The 15390-nt window shown below is 46.0% G+C and overlaps 1 protein-coding gene across 1 annotated transcript in view; it reads right to left on the bottom strand.

The window, feature by feature from the left end:
* Positions 1–9230: 9230 nt before the first annotated feature.
* The window catches only part of LOC146801859 (melatonin receptor type 1B), a 629507-nt gene continuing 623347 nt past the window's right edge, over positions 9231–15390 (bottom strand). The window contains exon 2 of the mRNA XM_085624052.1: positions 9231–10519. Coding sequence (XP_085480178.1) covers positions 9651–10519 — 869 coding nt within the window. The 3' untranslated portion in view covers positions 9231–9650. The remainder of the gene's footprint in view (positions 10520–15390) is intronic.

The following is a 15390-nucleotide window of genomic DNA, read 5'->3' as shown; positions in this document are numbered from 1 at the left end:
TGAAATGTTCTTTGGCTTTCTAGTTCCGGTTGATATTTGGAGACAAGCACACGCACACAGGATCATGTTGCGGAATTGGGAGGTACATGGGACCAAATTAAGGTATGGGATCAGGAACTGAAGCCAGGTGATAAGCCCAGAGCGGATACACTTACTTTGCCCTGCCGTATCATTACGTATATGCATTCTCCTATCCCTCCAAAAGTAGGTGATTGGGACAAGTTATCGGCTTGTCGCCAGAAGAAAGATGAGAGTATGTCTGATTTTTGCACTTGGTTTGAGGGGGTGTTTTTAGATTATAGTGGACAGGATCTGTTGATCAAAGGTGGTGTGCGACTGTTTGTTAATAGATTTGTTTCCAGTTTTCTTCCTGATATTGCAACCCAATTGCAGGCTTCCGAGAGCACCTGGTCCACATCTTCCCCTTCTGTTATTTTGAATATGGCACAGTATTATGAACACAGGGAAAATGAGGATAAAGAGAGGTTAGAGAAGAAGCACAAGGATTTGAAGATGAAAGTTTTGCTGCAACAGGCTTCTAGGGGAAATGGTAGAGGAAGTTGTGGTGGGTCAGCCCGACAGCTTCCACGCACTAGCAGGCCAACAAATACCATGCCTTTAGGGCCAAATCAGTGTGCGTATTGCAAAGAGGAGGGACACTGGCGTAGCGAGTGTCTGGTGTTGTTGCAGAAGGTGGCGGTCCCGAGAGGATGAGGTTCTCGTGGACGGGGTCATGGAGCTAGAGGTGCAGACAGGGTTAAGAATGCTGTGACGTTGCAGGGTCATTCTGATCAAAATTATTTTGATGACCCTCAGGGAAGACAGTATTATCATGATGATTATGATAAGGAAGAGGTGACAGGGATGTCTTACAGCTAAGACAGCCAGGAACAGAGTGAGGGGCCAGTTCTGATACCTGTAGATCAACGTGGTCCGTATGTTGGTGCGGATGTGCATGGTTCGGCTAAGGAGTTTTTGGTGGATACAGGTGAGATGAACAGTTCTATTTCTCGTTTCTTGGTTCTGATTCATACATATTGCATCACCATGTTTTCTGATGTCAGTACCTCTGCAGCAATCCTAGAGACTGGGCTCCGCTCGAGTGTACCTGAATAAATATACTTGGTTTGTATTCTCTACCGTCTGACCGACTCCTCATTTGTATGGAAGGCTGAGAGGTGGTCGCGAGTGACCCAGGTGGCCCTAATCAGGTCACTTCGTTCAGTTGGGAATGTGTGTTTATTTACGCAGGTACTTGCAGATCAGTGAATGTAAGTTTCTGGATGTCTGGGCTTGTGAATGGATGGGTGTAAATTGCACATGTGTGTAGGCTTGTGAATGGATGTGTGTGAGTATGCAAACTTTTGTGTTTGTCAATGGGTGAGTCTGAGCATTAATAAAGTATTTTAAATGTTATCGGGCGGTGAGAACCTCTCAGGCCCTTAACATTTTGTTGCATTTTGTATGCTTGAATTATTCATACAATTTGGTACTTCACCTATAAACCTGTATGATTACTATGCTCTAGAATGTGGTGTCTCCTAGCAACTGTGTGAAGCTGGAGCATTCCTGATGGAGCTGTTGGCAGAGCTGGTTTTCCTAACTCTGCTACCGATGTAGCCAATAAATAACCTTAATACTCTTTCCATTGTCAAGTTGGTTGCTACAAAATATTGGCGACAAATAATTGGCTACATCAAGAACCCACGCAGCTGAGCCTGACGACAACTATACTGAGTTATTTATGAACTATTTCTGAGGGAACACTATCCAAAGGTATTTTTTGTGCCTATTCATATTGTGCTTCCCTGCGCTGTATTTTACCTTTAAAAGAAATAACTCATCCGCATGTATCAAGGAGGAGAAGTGCTTACTTTTAATTTACCGGCAACCGTTTCCCTCAAGCTGCTTGTCTCGTGCTTCCATCCTCGCTCAGCCTGACGTCTGCAGCCTGTCTGTCCCGCGGCCTGCTCGGGCTCCCATTGTTGCTCCTTCATCATTCCAGCCTTGTTTCTATGGTGAATTCTCCCTTCTGGCTACTGACTGCAACGTCATTGTGTTATGCCATGCCATGTCGCAGCAGCCATTTTAATAGATTGGGAAGCAGTTTTTCATGCTGCAAGTTATGTGCTAGTGGTCACGTCTCCGCGTCACACCACGCCACGCTGCAACGGCCATCTTAAGAGATTGGGAAGCTGTTTTGTTTGCTTAAATATACACGTTAATGTAGACAACGTTTGGCTTCATTAATTTAAGGAGCAGATGTTTGTGTATCCTGAACATCGGTGATAAACACACCTTCTTCAATTATTAAGGGTTGCCGATTTTTCAAGTGTATCCACTGCTATAGGTGATATACACACCTTTGGTCTTCAAGTCATTCCTCTACTGTCATAAAGCTTTCAACCAGTACTATTACATTTGTGTATTCACGGTGATACAAACACCTTTTATTTGGAGTGGTGATTTTCCTGCTAAGTTCTCCAATTTGCTAAAGCATACAATTATACTATAGCTTCAATTGTGTATCCATGGTAATATACACATCTTCTGGACAGCATTTTCTGTCTATTTGCAACCGTTTTTTTCTAAATTACTTTTCAACTACGGTTAGGTTCACACCTCCATTCTTCTATATAGTGCTTTGTCTTATTTTACTATATACTACATACTTTGGGAGTGTCACTTGTGTATTGTTGTTGCCACTTAACTGCACCATTGCTTTTTCAAGTTTACCTACTCTAGTGGAATTGTGTACAATGCAGTCTGTCAATCCACCTCCTTCTTTTCTTGATTCTCCAGGTGATCCTCCAGTCAGGTGGGAAATCTGGTATGATGCATTCCAAACTTATTTGGGTGCCATTGGGGCTCAACGTTTTTGTGCAGGGAGAAAGAAATGCCTTCTTCTCCACTCTTTAGGATTTGAAGGAAGGTCAATTTTTAAACATCTACCACCTTTGTCTCAAGAACAACTTAACGGAATTGATGAGTATGACGAAACTATTTTAAAATTAAAAACCAGATTTGATAAGCAACCGAGCCTCATGGTTTTAAGGCACAACATTTTTAAAAGGAAACAAGCTAAAGGAGAAGATGTGGACAGTTATATTTCGGTTTTAAGCAGACTGGCTGCTGACTGCAAATTCGAGAACTTTACGGATCAACTCATTAGAGACCAGTTCGTTTGTCAGTGTAAAGACAAGAATATACAACAAAAACTGTTGAGCGTGGGAGATCCATCCTTAGATGAGACCATCAAAATTGCTAAAAGCATAGAAATATCCTTAGTCTCTCTAAAAGAATTAGATGATAAACCTATAGATGCTGTGAATGTTGTAAATGTGAACAATTCGCTTAAGAACCGTACTAAGGTGAATCAATCTGTTAGTCAATCTTCTAAACCGAAGTCCAATTTAAATAATTCTACGAGAGCTAATATTAACAGTATGTGCATCAGATGTGGAAATCCTCCACACATTAAGTGTTCTCGTCCTGCAAGCAACATCATGTGCAATTATTGCAAAAGGATTGGTCATTTTGCTAAGGTTTGCTTAAAAAAAAGGAATGTTAAGAAACCGGCCATCTGTTCGGTTAAATCTGATTATGAGTCAGACCTTGAAGTTGTCTATGTGGTCAGGATCACTGATGATTTGAATTTATGCAACTCTCTTTCCTATCATGATGTTGTGGTTGGTGATCCTTCCCGTTGCATTGATCCAATAGTGGTCATTGGTATTGGTAATCACACTGTTAAGTTATTAGTTGATTCAGGGACAAAGATAACCATGATTACAAAAAAGTTGTTTGAGGCAACCTGGAATGGTTCTCAAACTCTTTCTCAACCTGATTGTTTGCCTTTCTCATTCGAAGTGCGGAAAATAGACCTCATGGGTTTCTTTGAAAAAGAGATGTCATTTAAGGACAGAAGAATTAAAGGGAAAATATATGTTGCTGTGAAAGGACTTAATATTTTGGGGTGGTTTCACCAGGGCCTGTTTGGTATGATACTTAAATACGGGGCCAAAGAGCAAGTATTAGTCGTTGTCTGTGTGGAAATAAAATATCCTGAAGTTTTTACTGAAAATTTGGGAAAAATCAAAGGATTTAGGCACAGGATTATAGTTAAGGAAGGGGCTCTTCCCATTAAACATAAACGTAGAGGTGTGTCTTTCAGGGTAAGGGAAGATTTGGAAAAGGAGCTGAAGAGTCTTTGTGCCAAAGGGATTATTGAACTTACAGACTCTTCACTGTGGCTTTCTCCCTTAGTTGTAGCCAGAAAGAGGGGAGGAGATCTTCGAGTATGTGTCGACTTGAGATCCCTCAAAGGGAAATATGGGTAGATTCCCATCCTCTACCTAAAATTAATGATTTGTTCTCTTCCACCAAGTGAGCACGTTTCTTTTCCAAAGTAGATTTAACCAGTGCATACCACCAACTCGATCCTGTATTGCGGCACCTTACTGCATTTGCATCACCTTTGGGAACATCCAGCTACTGTTGCATGCCTTTTGGGCTGGCGTCAGCGGCGTCTGTGTTCCAAAGGATAATGAGCAACATACTAAGAGATATTGAGGGTGTCCTGGTGTTTCAGGCCGATGTTTTAATTTTTGGGAAGGATGTTGCTGCTCATGACTCTGTGTTGGAAAAAGTTTTGACATTGTTAAAAAAACGTGGTGTTGTATTAAAGGAGGGGAAGTGTCAATTTATGTGTTCTAAAGTGGAATACTTAGGATATGTAATTTCACAAGACGGAGTCAGCCCTAGACCAGGATTGCTTCAAGCAATTGTTGACGCCCCGAACCTGAAGTCAAAGCGGGTGGCAAGTCATTACTGGGGCTATGTGAGTAATATTCACGCTTTATTCCTAACTTCGCATCGATTTTACGCCCCATTAGTAACCTTCTCAAGAAAGGAGTCAAGTTTGAATGGTGCAAGGAATGTATGAGTGCTCTCAAGCTTGTGAAATTTGCCTTAATTGAAAGCCCTGCTTTGAAACCTTTTGACCCAAGTTTACCTGGTTGCGTCACTGTTGATGCTAGCCAAGTAGGTATTGGTGCAACTTTAACACAATTAGACAACAATTGTGAGAACACTTTGAGCTTTGCGTCAAGGATGAACTCCAGAGCTTTAATAAACAGTCATCGAGAAGGAGTTATTAGCCTATGCTTGGACTATTGATAAATTTCGGCCTTTAATCTGGGGTAAAAGGTTCTTGCTTTTGACTGATCATAAACCTCTAGTTAACATTTTGGGTGGATGTTTGAGTAAGTGTTGTTCGCCAAGAATTATGTGTATCGTAACAAGGTCCCTTCAATATCAATTTGAGGTCAAGCATATCTCCGGTGGTAAGAATGGCAGGTCGGATTTTTTTATCCCGTTTGCCTTATATGTTCAGTGAACAAGAAGATCTGACCTTGAATGAGTTTGCTAATGACGACTATGATGACTGTCTTGCTGCTGCTATGGATTTGCCTGATTTGAATTTAGGTTCGGAAACTGATTAGAAGGTTGAGGATGAGCTCTCCATTGAAGATGGTTTACTGCTCAGGGCGGACAAATTTGTACCTCCTTATGTTTTCTGAAAAACTATCATTGAGAGAACCCATGAGGGTCATCTTGGTTCTACTCTCACCAAGCAGCACATCCGGGACAGGTATTGGTGGCCAGAGATGGATGCTGACATTGATTTAGTTGTTAACAATTGTTGTGTTTGTAGTTCTGTAGACAAGAGTTTGAAAGTGTCAGTGCCCCCGTTAATGTCTATTGAATACCCTAAAGGTCCATGGTTGAAACTAGGTATTGATGTGATGGGACCTTATGAAGTTCTGCCAGGTGGATGCCAGTTCTACTTCAACATGGCCTGAGATCAAGCTGGTGGGGGAAGCCAACACCAAAACGGTTGTGGAATTTCTTAAAAGTGTGTGGCTTAGAGAGGGTTTTCCTGAGACGTTGGTCTCAGACAATGGCAAACAGTTCATCAGTACAGAATTTGAAACCTTTCCTCCTTGAGTCTGGTGTGAAACATCTGAAGACTTAGTTGTACCACCCACAAACCAACGGATTAGTTGAAAGGATGAATCAGGTTGTGGGAGAATGTATTAATTGGGCCAGAGCAGGGGGTCATGATATTTGCAAATCTCTAGATGCCATAGTTTGGTTCTATAGAACTACACCTCATTCTTCAACTAAGATTTCTCCTTTCGAACTTCTGTGTGGACGTAAGCCCAACTCTAGTTTCAGGCCTGCATGGATGAGCAAGTGGGTCAAGTTTGAATCTGATGTTGCCCAGTTATTATCTTTGGCGAGTGAAAATATGTCTAATACACAAATGAAACAGAAACAGTGGTTTTCTTAGAAACATTGTTACACCTGCAAGGTTCAGGGCATAATTTGGTTAACCATCCCACTTTAGTTATGCCATCATTGATGGCCTGATTTCATGTATTTCCCTGCATGTCTGTACTCATTAACGATCAATTCAAATGACACAAATATAAAGTCAAGAATAGAAATCGTATTGTGGCTCATACTTTTTATCTCTACTATTGACTTTGATTACCTTGTTTCACCTCTTAATTCCATGTTCACGACTCTTCTCTTTTCACTTAACGGCATGTGAAGCTTCAGGTTTCTAAAGTTTTGTAGCTGGCTTCCACATAAGCGTTCAATTTAACCATGCTGTATGTATTCATTGATGTATTTTTTGTTTACCAAAATTGGTTGTCATTGCAAGAATATGTTATTGCTGTGGGTAACTGTTAGTAGGCTAAATGTTTTTTCTCAAGGGGTTGACAGTCACATCAAATATAGCAGAGCTCAGGTTATCCATAATGTCATTTGGATTTCAAAGTGAAAAACATCCTACTTGTTCATCTACCATTTTAAGCGACATGCAGGCAGGGCCAACTGCTCGTTTATTTCATTGGGCATTTTCCGGTGAGTTGGAATCACTGAAGGCTGGTTTTTGAAGGCAGAGGGACATAGATGACTCCACTGCCATTTCTTCTAGCTCCCCTGGGTAAATAAAGCAGACACATTTGGGCCCAGATGTATATTTTCAGCTTGCAAACCGCCCGATTCGCAGGCCTGAAAGCATTTTTAAATGTACAAAGCCCTGTTTGCGATTCAGTAAATATTACTGAGTCACAGTGGCATGTATTTTGCAACAGGAATGCAGTCGCGAAATATTCATACTTTACAGACTCCGTGAAGGAGGTGGTAACTCATTCATAAATGGGAATGACCACTGCCTGCTATTAACCCCTTCCATGCTGCGCAAATTCCGCCGCTGTGCTGACGGTTTCTTGCGCGGGCGTGGTCATGACGGAACGGTTCCGTCATGAGCACAGCTCAACCGTGGCTCATGACGGAACCGTTCCGTCATGAGCACCGAAGGGGTTAAAAAATGGAGAGGAAACTTTTCATTTTTCTTCTCTAAATGCATCCCGTCTTCCTTTAAGGAAAATGGGCTGCATTTCAAAATCAAAAACGGCTTTATTTAAAAAGCAGTAACAGAAATTGTGGCCTGCTGACCCCAGCAGGCCACCATCCATCCCTGTGCGTGCTGGCCATTCCTCATGGGTCTCAAATTGCAACCTGCCTCATAAATATTAATGAGACAGGTCCCTTGTGACTAGGTGGCATTCGCAGAGTTTTGCCCACTCCACACGGAGTGCGGAGTCATGAAAAACTCTACAAAGTGATGCTGTAGACCTCCTCCAAGTGAGATTTCTCATCGTGGGCGGTAGTGGTAGGTCGTGACTGCTCACATCGAGAAACCTGCCATTTGCATTGAGGAAGCTGCCGCTCAAGTAGAATGTCTACTCGAGCTGGCAGAAAGGAGCAGCGTTCTCTGGTGCGAAGCGCAGTGCACACTCTCTGTGCTAAAAATCAGTGCGAGCAGCACGACTTAACAGACTCCGCCGATGGCAGAACTCTGCGGATGTCAGCAAAGTTTTTCTGGCACTTCAAGGAGTTCAGTGGAGTAAAACTCCACAAAACTCTGCCCGGGCTTACTTGTGATCCACTGGGAAACGCAAACAGTGTAAAACACATTGTTGTAAATAGCTGTTTGTGATTTCCTCATTGTGAATCACAAAAATTAGCTATTAGGAAATTGCAAACGGAAGTCTATGTACGTCTGCCGACAAAGAGAGAGAGAGAAAGAAAGAGAAAACATTTTTGCCATGGTTCCTTTTGGTTCCCAGTTCCTACTTTGGTACAGGTCTCTAACATATTAATTACCAATCAAAAACATTTTGCTATTTTTATCCAATGTTGCCAATGGTTAATGTTTGAAAATTATGTAAGGTACATTTTTGGTTTGTGAATTCACCCTTTCGTAAAATTCCTTTTTATAAATATGTTTAACTAGTTACACTTTTGTAACATGTTTTACACTTGAACTGTTTTGGTGTGCTTTTGTCTTTATTTGCAGGGCTCTTCGGTTCTGTTTCCTGCCAAGCGTTTAAAATGTCACTTTTCTTTAAGACACTCTCGTCAGAAGGCTTTTGTTCTTTTGGTTCAATGACAACATTGAAATATCAATTTCATTTTTCATTGAACACTAGAAATTGGATTTTCAAGTGCACTATTGATACTGAATCTGAATAAGGGCCATTCACAACATGCAGAATTAAACAGGGAAGATATCAATAGCAGGCTTTTTTTTCCACCAAGGGGTTCCAAATCACAACATTGAAAAAGTGAGCAAAAGACATACATGTATCATTTGAGACTGACTGTCACTTTCTGCAAAGTGGTTATGTGACATTTCAGTATGGGTGACAGCATTATAGTGAGGAGCACTTACGATGATTAGCTATGGAAATAAACAATGTGATGGCAGATAAGGGCTGGAGGGGGAATCGATCTGGCCTGTTTGCTTCTTGAGTTTGACATTCAGATTTTAAATTGCCTTCAGATCTACTCTTTACTGAAGGGACAGACCTCCCACTCCTAGATATCCTAGATTGACTCCAAACGTTCCCTTTTAAATATTTCAAACTTTTTTTGACTATATATATAGATAACATTCCCAGTGATCTACAACTAAATTGCCTGCTTAATTTAGCTCCTATTTGACTGAAATTAGTATGCTGGGTTACATGTTGCTATCCTGTTTACATTGTGGAAAACACATATCAGGCCCCAAAATAAATAGTTTACATTTGCAATTAAAAATATTGTAGATTCAATACATTTCAGAAATTATGAATACCGAATAGGAAGCATGTTACGTATGATTTTATTGCAAAGTTTTACAGAGTAAATTTCTCGAAGAAAAATATGTGTACATTTGTATTTTATTTTCTAAAAGTATATGCATTCATTAAAAATGAATTATCTGATGAGAAATAAAGCAAAACATTGTAATACATTGCACTTCTCTTATCTGCCATGTATTGACCATATACCTACTGAATGTCTCGTAAAAGTTGTTAGTAGTTACAATGTAAAATATTCTCATTTTCATCATTAAAAAATTGAGGAGGGTGCACTGGAAGATTAACAAAAGCACAGTGTTCAATTAACACTAAAGGTTTTTTTCAATGCAGCATGTGTTAGTTCAAAGTAAAATAAGTGAGTGTGGTTAGCACTATCATGGTAGCTCATATTGGCTGGGATGGTTTCGTATGTTCCATGACATTTTACAAGGTATCTGTTTTCATTTGGTTATTGTTATTTAAAGCAGGTGACGGCTTGCTCTTTGGTCCCTCGGTTCCGCCCCTTGATGTTTCTTGAAAGAATAGTCTTGGCGACCAAAGGGACATAAGAATCCTCTTGTACTCTCTCCGGAAATTCTGATTTAGCAGACCATAAATTATTGCATTAAGGCAACTGTTAGAGTAGGCCATGAAGTAGCTAACAACGAACAGCCACTCTGGAATTTTAGGAGCAATTTCTGAGGGATTTATTGCCACCGCCAGTCCAATCAGGTTCAGCGGGGCCCAGCAGAAAGCAAAAATGACAAAAACCACAAACATTGTGAGGAAGTTCCTGAAGTCGCTTTGCTTCATTCTGGGCTTTGTCTCCGACTTCACTTTCTTTCGCACTTGAATGACCAGAATCCAGATCCGCAGGTAACAGAAGGACACAACAGATATAGGGACAATGAAATGGATGACCACCACCACTATGGTGTAAGAGGAGCTGGCTGTCTGGACAAATGTGCACGAATATATCCGGGAATCATACTCCAAGGAACCAAGAAAGAAATTTGGAACAATAGCCACCACAGTGAAGGTCCAGATGAGGCAGACGTAGAGCATTGTGTTCCTAGTACTATATAATTTGTCGTAGACAAAGCTGTGGCAAATATAGCAATATCTGTTGATGGCAATCCCGGTGATGTTGAAGATGGATCCAATGACGCTCAGCCCCATGACGAATCCACTCACGGTGCAATGCATTTTACCCATGGCCCATCCATTGTTGAAGATGGCTAGTAGCACCAGCGGGTATGGGTATAAGGCCACAACCAGGTCTGCAAAAGCCAGGCTCACCACAAACGCATTACCTAAAGGAGGCAAGATAGAACAAATCAAAGATTGTTTTTATCAGCACTAAAAGATTGTTCTTCACTTTTGGTAAAATACAGTACAGATACTGTTAAGCCTTAATATATTTTAAAATGAATAGGAACTTTATACATCTTCCGATAGAGACAATGTATCACAGAGTGCCTGACATCAGTCTGGCTGTACCTTCCCCTCACTGGAGGGCATAACTGGCTCATTGATTATATCTGCTAAAAATATATTTTGGCTTGAAATTAAGCATTCAATTGAGACTCCTGCAGTGCTATCAGTTTGATATAAGGATCCACAATTGCTCTATTGCTTTATTTATATTATTAGCTCTTCATAACACAGAAAAGTAAAGCTTGTCCAGGTAGGGCAAATAAAATGGCATACATATCTACTCATTGAACTTATCATGTACCCATTCCATAGATCTTTCAAAAGGTCATGGAAAACAAATAGACACATTATCTATTGGTTCAAATAATAGCCCAACAAGGTATTAGTTATTGTGTCACAAAATAGGCGTGTACACAAATACACCTAGTTGTAATAAACTGAAGTTTCAGGCATGTAAGTTTGTAGCTCACTGAATCTCTTTGCTGAAGTGATTTCTGAAAGGTAAAACACAATGGTGCCGATCACGATCCGGCAAAAACCGGGTACGAACCGTCGGACGGAGCATAAACTCCGTCCGACGCGTACCCGGTTGTCAATTTTTACAAACAAGGAATTACGATTCGCACGGGTACACCAGTACCGTACGAATCGTAAAAAAGCCCGACCGACCAAAAAAAACCTACCAATGCGATCCGGAAAAGCGCCGACCTGACGTCGGGACGCTCGCAGCCAGCCACTCACGACCCAGGAATCACGATTCGCACCGACGTCACCCCGCACGGTGAATATTTTGCGGCAGCCAAAAACTGCCGGGAAATCAGGACGACGCGAACAAGGACCACCAGTACGCGACGGACAGACGACGACGCGAACAAGGAGGACCAGTACGCGACGGACACACAGGACCACGCGACCAAGGAGGACCCGTACGCGACAGGACGACGCGATCAAGGAGGACCCGTACGCGACAGGACGACGCGATCAAGGAGTACCAGTACGCGACGGACAGACATGGACCCGAACCTACGAGTCATCCCTGCCCTCATAGCAGTCCACCTCCTCTACAGGTTACGACGCAGACGCCGCAGAAGGTCAGAATAACTAAGGGAGGGGGGAAAGTGGGGTGGGGTGGGGGTGGCACGACCAGGGCAGGCCACAAAACAACCACATAAGTCACACACCACACATGGCCTGGACATACCTGACTCCCATGCCCTGGTCACCACGAGGGGGTGGGGGCGTGTCCTGATAAGCCAGCGACCGCCACAACGGAAGTCCGTCACCACGCGAACCGGCAACACAACCAGACAGGTACGTCCCATACCCACGCCTGAAGAGCGTGGGTACGAGTCGTACCACGCCCACACACGTCACCCCAACAATGGCGGGACGGATCGCACCCACGTGGCAAAGGCCTGGGTACGGGCAGCACAAGCATCACATAGCGTGGGGACGTATATGTACGGACCCTACCCCCACCCCGTATGCAAGGAGCGCACCCCCCACCCCAACAGTGTAAGTACGACCCGTACCCTCACCCGCGTATGCAAGGAGCGTACCCCCCACCCCAACAGTGTAAGTACGACCCGTACCCCCACCCGCGTATGCATGGAGCGTACCCCCCAGCCCAACAGTGTAAGTACGACCCGTACCCCCACCCGCGTATGCATGAAGCGTACCCCCCATGCCAACAGTGTAAGTACGACCCGTACCCTCACCCGCGTATGCAAGGAGCGTACCCCCCACCCCAACAGTGTAAGTACGACCCGTACCCCCACCCACGTATGCATGGAGCGTACCCCCCAGCCCAACAGTGTAAGTACGACCCGTACCCCCACCCGCGTATGCATGGAGCGTACCCCCCATGCCAACAGTGTAAGTACGACCCGTACCCCCACCCGCGTATGCATGGAGCGTACCCCCCATGCCAACAGTGTAAGTACGACCCGTACCCCCACCCGCGTATGCATGGAGCGTACCCCCCATGCCAACAGTGTAAGTACGACCCGTACCCCCACCCGCGTATGCATGGAGCGTACCCCCCATGCCAACAGTGTAAGTACGACTCGAACCCTCACCCGCGGACGTACGGACCGTACCCCCACCCCCACCAGTGTAAGTACGACTCCTACCCCCACCCGCGGACTCACGGACCGTACCCCCACCCCAACAGTGTAAGTATGACCCGTACCCTCACCCGCGTATGCAAGGAGCGTACCCCCCACCCCAACAGTGTAAGTACGACCCGTACCCTCACCCGCGTATGCAAGGAGCGTACCCCACACCCCAACAGTGTAAGTACGACCCGTACCCCCACCCGCGTATGCATGGAGCGTACCCCCCAGCCCAACAGTGTAAGTACGACCCGTACCCCCACCCGCGTATGCATGGAGCGTACCCCCCATGCCAACAGTGTAAGTACGACCCGTACCCCCACCCGCGTATGCATGGAGCGTACCCTCCATGCCAACAGTGTAAGTACGACCCGTACCCCCACCCGCGTATGTATGGAGCGTACCCCCCATGCCAACAGTGTAAGTACGACCCGTACCCCCACCCGCGTATGCATGGAGCGTACCCCCCATGCCAACAGTGTAAGTACGACTCGAACCCTCACCCGCGGACGTACGGACCGTACCCCCACCCCCACCAGTGTAAGTACGACTCCTACCCCCACCCGCGGACTCACGGACCGTACCCCCACCCCAACAGTGTAAGTACGACCCGTACCCTCACCCGCGTATGCAAGGAGCGTACCCCCCACCCCAACAGTGTAAGTACGACTCGTACCCTCACCCGCGTATGCAAGGAGCGTACCCCACACCCCAACAGTGTAAGTACGACCCGTACCCCCACCCGCGTATGCATGGAGCATACCCCCCAGCCCAACAGTGTAAGTACGACCCGTACCCCCACCCGCGTATGCATGGAGCGTACCCCCCATGCCAACAGTGTAAGTACGACCCGTACCCCCACCCGTGGATGTACGGACCGTACCCCCACCCCCACCAGTGTAAGTACGACTCCTACCCCCACCCGCGGACTCACGGACCGTACCCGCACCCCAACAGTGTAAGTACGACCCGTACCCTCACCCGCGCATGCAAGGAGCGTACCCCCCACCCCAACAGTGTAAGTACGACCCGTACCCTCACCCGCGTATGCAAGGAGCGTACCCCACACCCCAACAGTGTAAGTACGACCCGTACCCTCACCCGCGTATGCATGGAGCGTACCCCACCACACCAGTGTAAGTAGACTCGTACCCTCACCTCGAATGCATTGAGCGTACCCCCACCGTGTATGTTCCAAGCGTACATATCCTGAAATCGGAGGTGTGTGTGCAGAGTCCACCCAGCAGTGCCCTGAGACAGGAGGGGTGGGTGTGGAGTCCTCCCAGCAGTGCCCTGAGACAGGAGGGGTGGGTGCCTATCACTAACAGCAGTGCCCTGAGACAGGAGGGGTGGGTGCCTATCACTCCCAGCAGTGCCCTGAGACAGGAGGGGTGGGTGCCTATCACTCCCAGCAGTGCCCTGAGACAGGAGGGGTGGGTGCCTATCACTCCCAGCAGTGCCCTGAGCCAGGAGGGGTGGGTGTGGAGTCCTCCCAGCAGTGCCCTGAGACAGGAGGGGTGGGTGTGGAGTCCTCCCAGCAGTGCCCTGAGCCAGGAGGGGTGTGTGCAGAGTCCTCCCAGCAGTGCCCTGAGACAGGAGGGGTGGGTGCCTATCACTAACAGCAGTGCCCTGAGACAGGAGGGGTGGGTGTGGAGTCCTCCCAGCAGTGCCTTGAGACAGGAGGGGTGGGTGTGGAGTCCTCCCAGCAGTGCCCTGAGCCAGGAGGGGTGTGTGCAGAGTCCTCCCAGCAGTGCCCTGAGACAGGAGGGGTGGGTGCCTATCACTCCCAGCAGTGACCTGAGACAGGAGGGGTGGGTGCCTATCACTCCCAGCAGTGCCCTGAGACAGGAGGGGTGGGTGCCTATCACTCCCAGCAGTGCCCTGAGCCAGGAGGGGTGGGTGTGGAGTCCTCCCAGCAGTGCCCTGAGACAGGAGGGGTGGGTGTGGAGTCCTCCCAGCAGTGCCCTGAGCCAGGAGGGGTGTGTGCAGAGTCCTCCCAGCAGTGCCCTGAGACAGGAGGGGTGGGTGCCTATCACTCCCAGCAGTGCCCTGAGACAGGAGGGGTGTAACACATGTGTGTGAGGCCAGAATTATCCACATGCATACTGCCTACAAGGGAACATGTCCCCATGAACTCATGTCAACAGACTCCACACACAAGTACAGTGATCACCAAGGATGCCACGATTGTTGCAGGTGGAGACATGGCCCTGCATGCATGGCCAAAGTAGAAGGGCTCCGTCACACACACAGCTCATGTAGACACAGCTCTGCGCTAAACATTGGGAACACCCTGCAGGGAAGAAAGCTGGGTACACAGAGAAAGGAATACTCCCTGGGACAAGTGCACCATGCAGTAACTGCTTACATGAACAAAGAAAGTTAGCCAACACCTTGTGATGGCACACAGATCCCAGGGTCCCACCAATGAGCAGCACACTACTACATATCCCACACACCCAAACCCTTAAACACCACCAAAAACCATGTAGCAGCCCCACCAACACCAATACCAGCATAGCAGTAGTGTGATAATGAAAACAAAATTAAGCTTTATTCAGCATGAGCACAATGTCCGTGGATCGCAGGCAGTTCAATATTCACAAAGCCCATAGGGCAGTCAATGATTCTCA

The sequence above is a fragment of the Triturus cristatus genome, chromosome 8, assembly GCF_964204655.1.
Source record: "Triturus cristatus chromosome 8, aTriCri1.1, whole genome shotgun sequence".
Taxonomy (NCBI): Eukaryota; Metazoa; Chordata; class Amphibia; order Caudata; family Salamandridae; genus Triturus; species Triturus cristatus.
The sequence above is the reverse complement of the archived record's forward strand: the minus strand, read 5'-3'. Positions and strand labels throughout refer to the sequence as shown.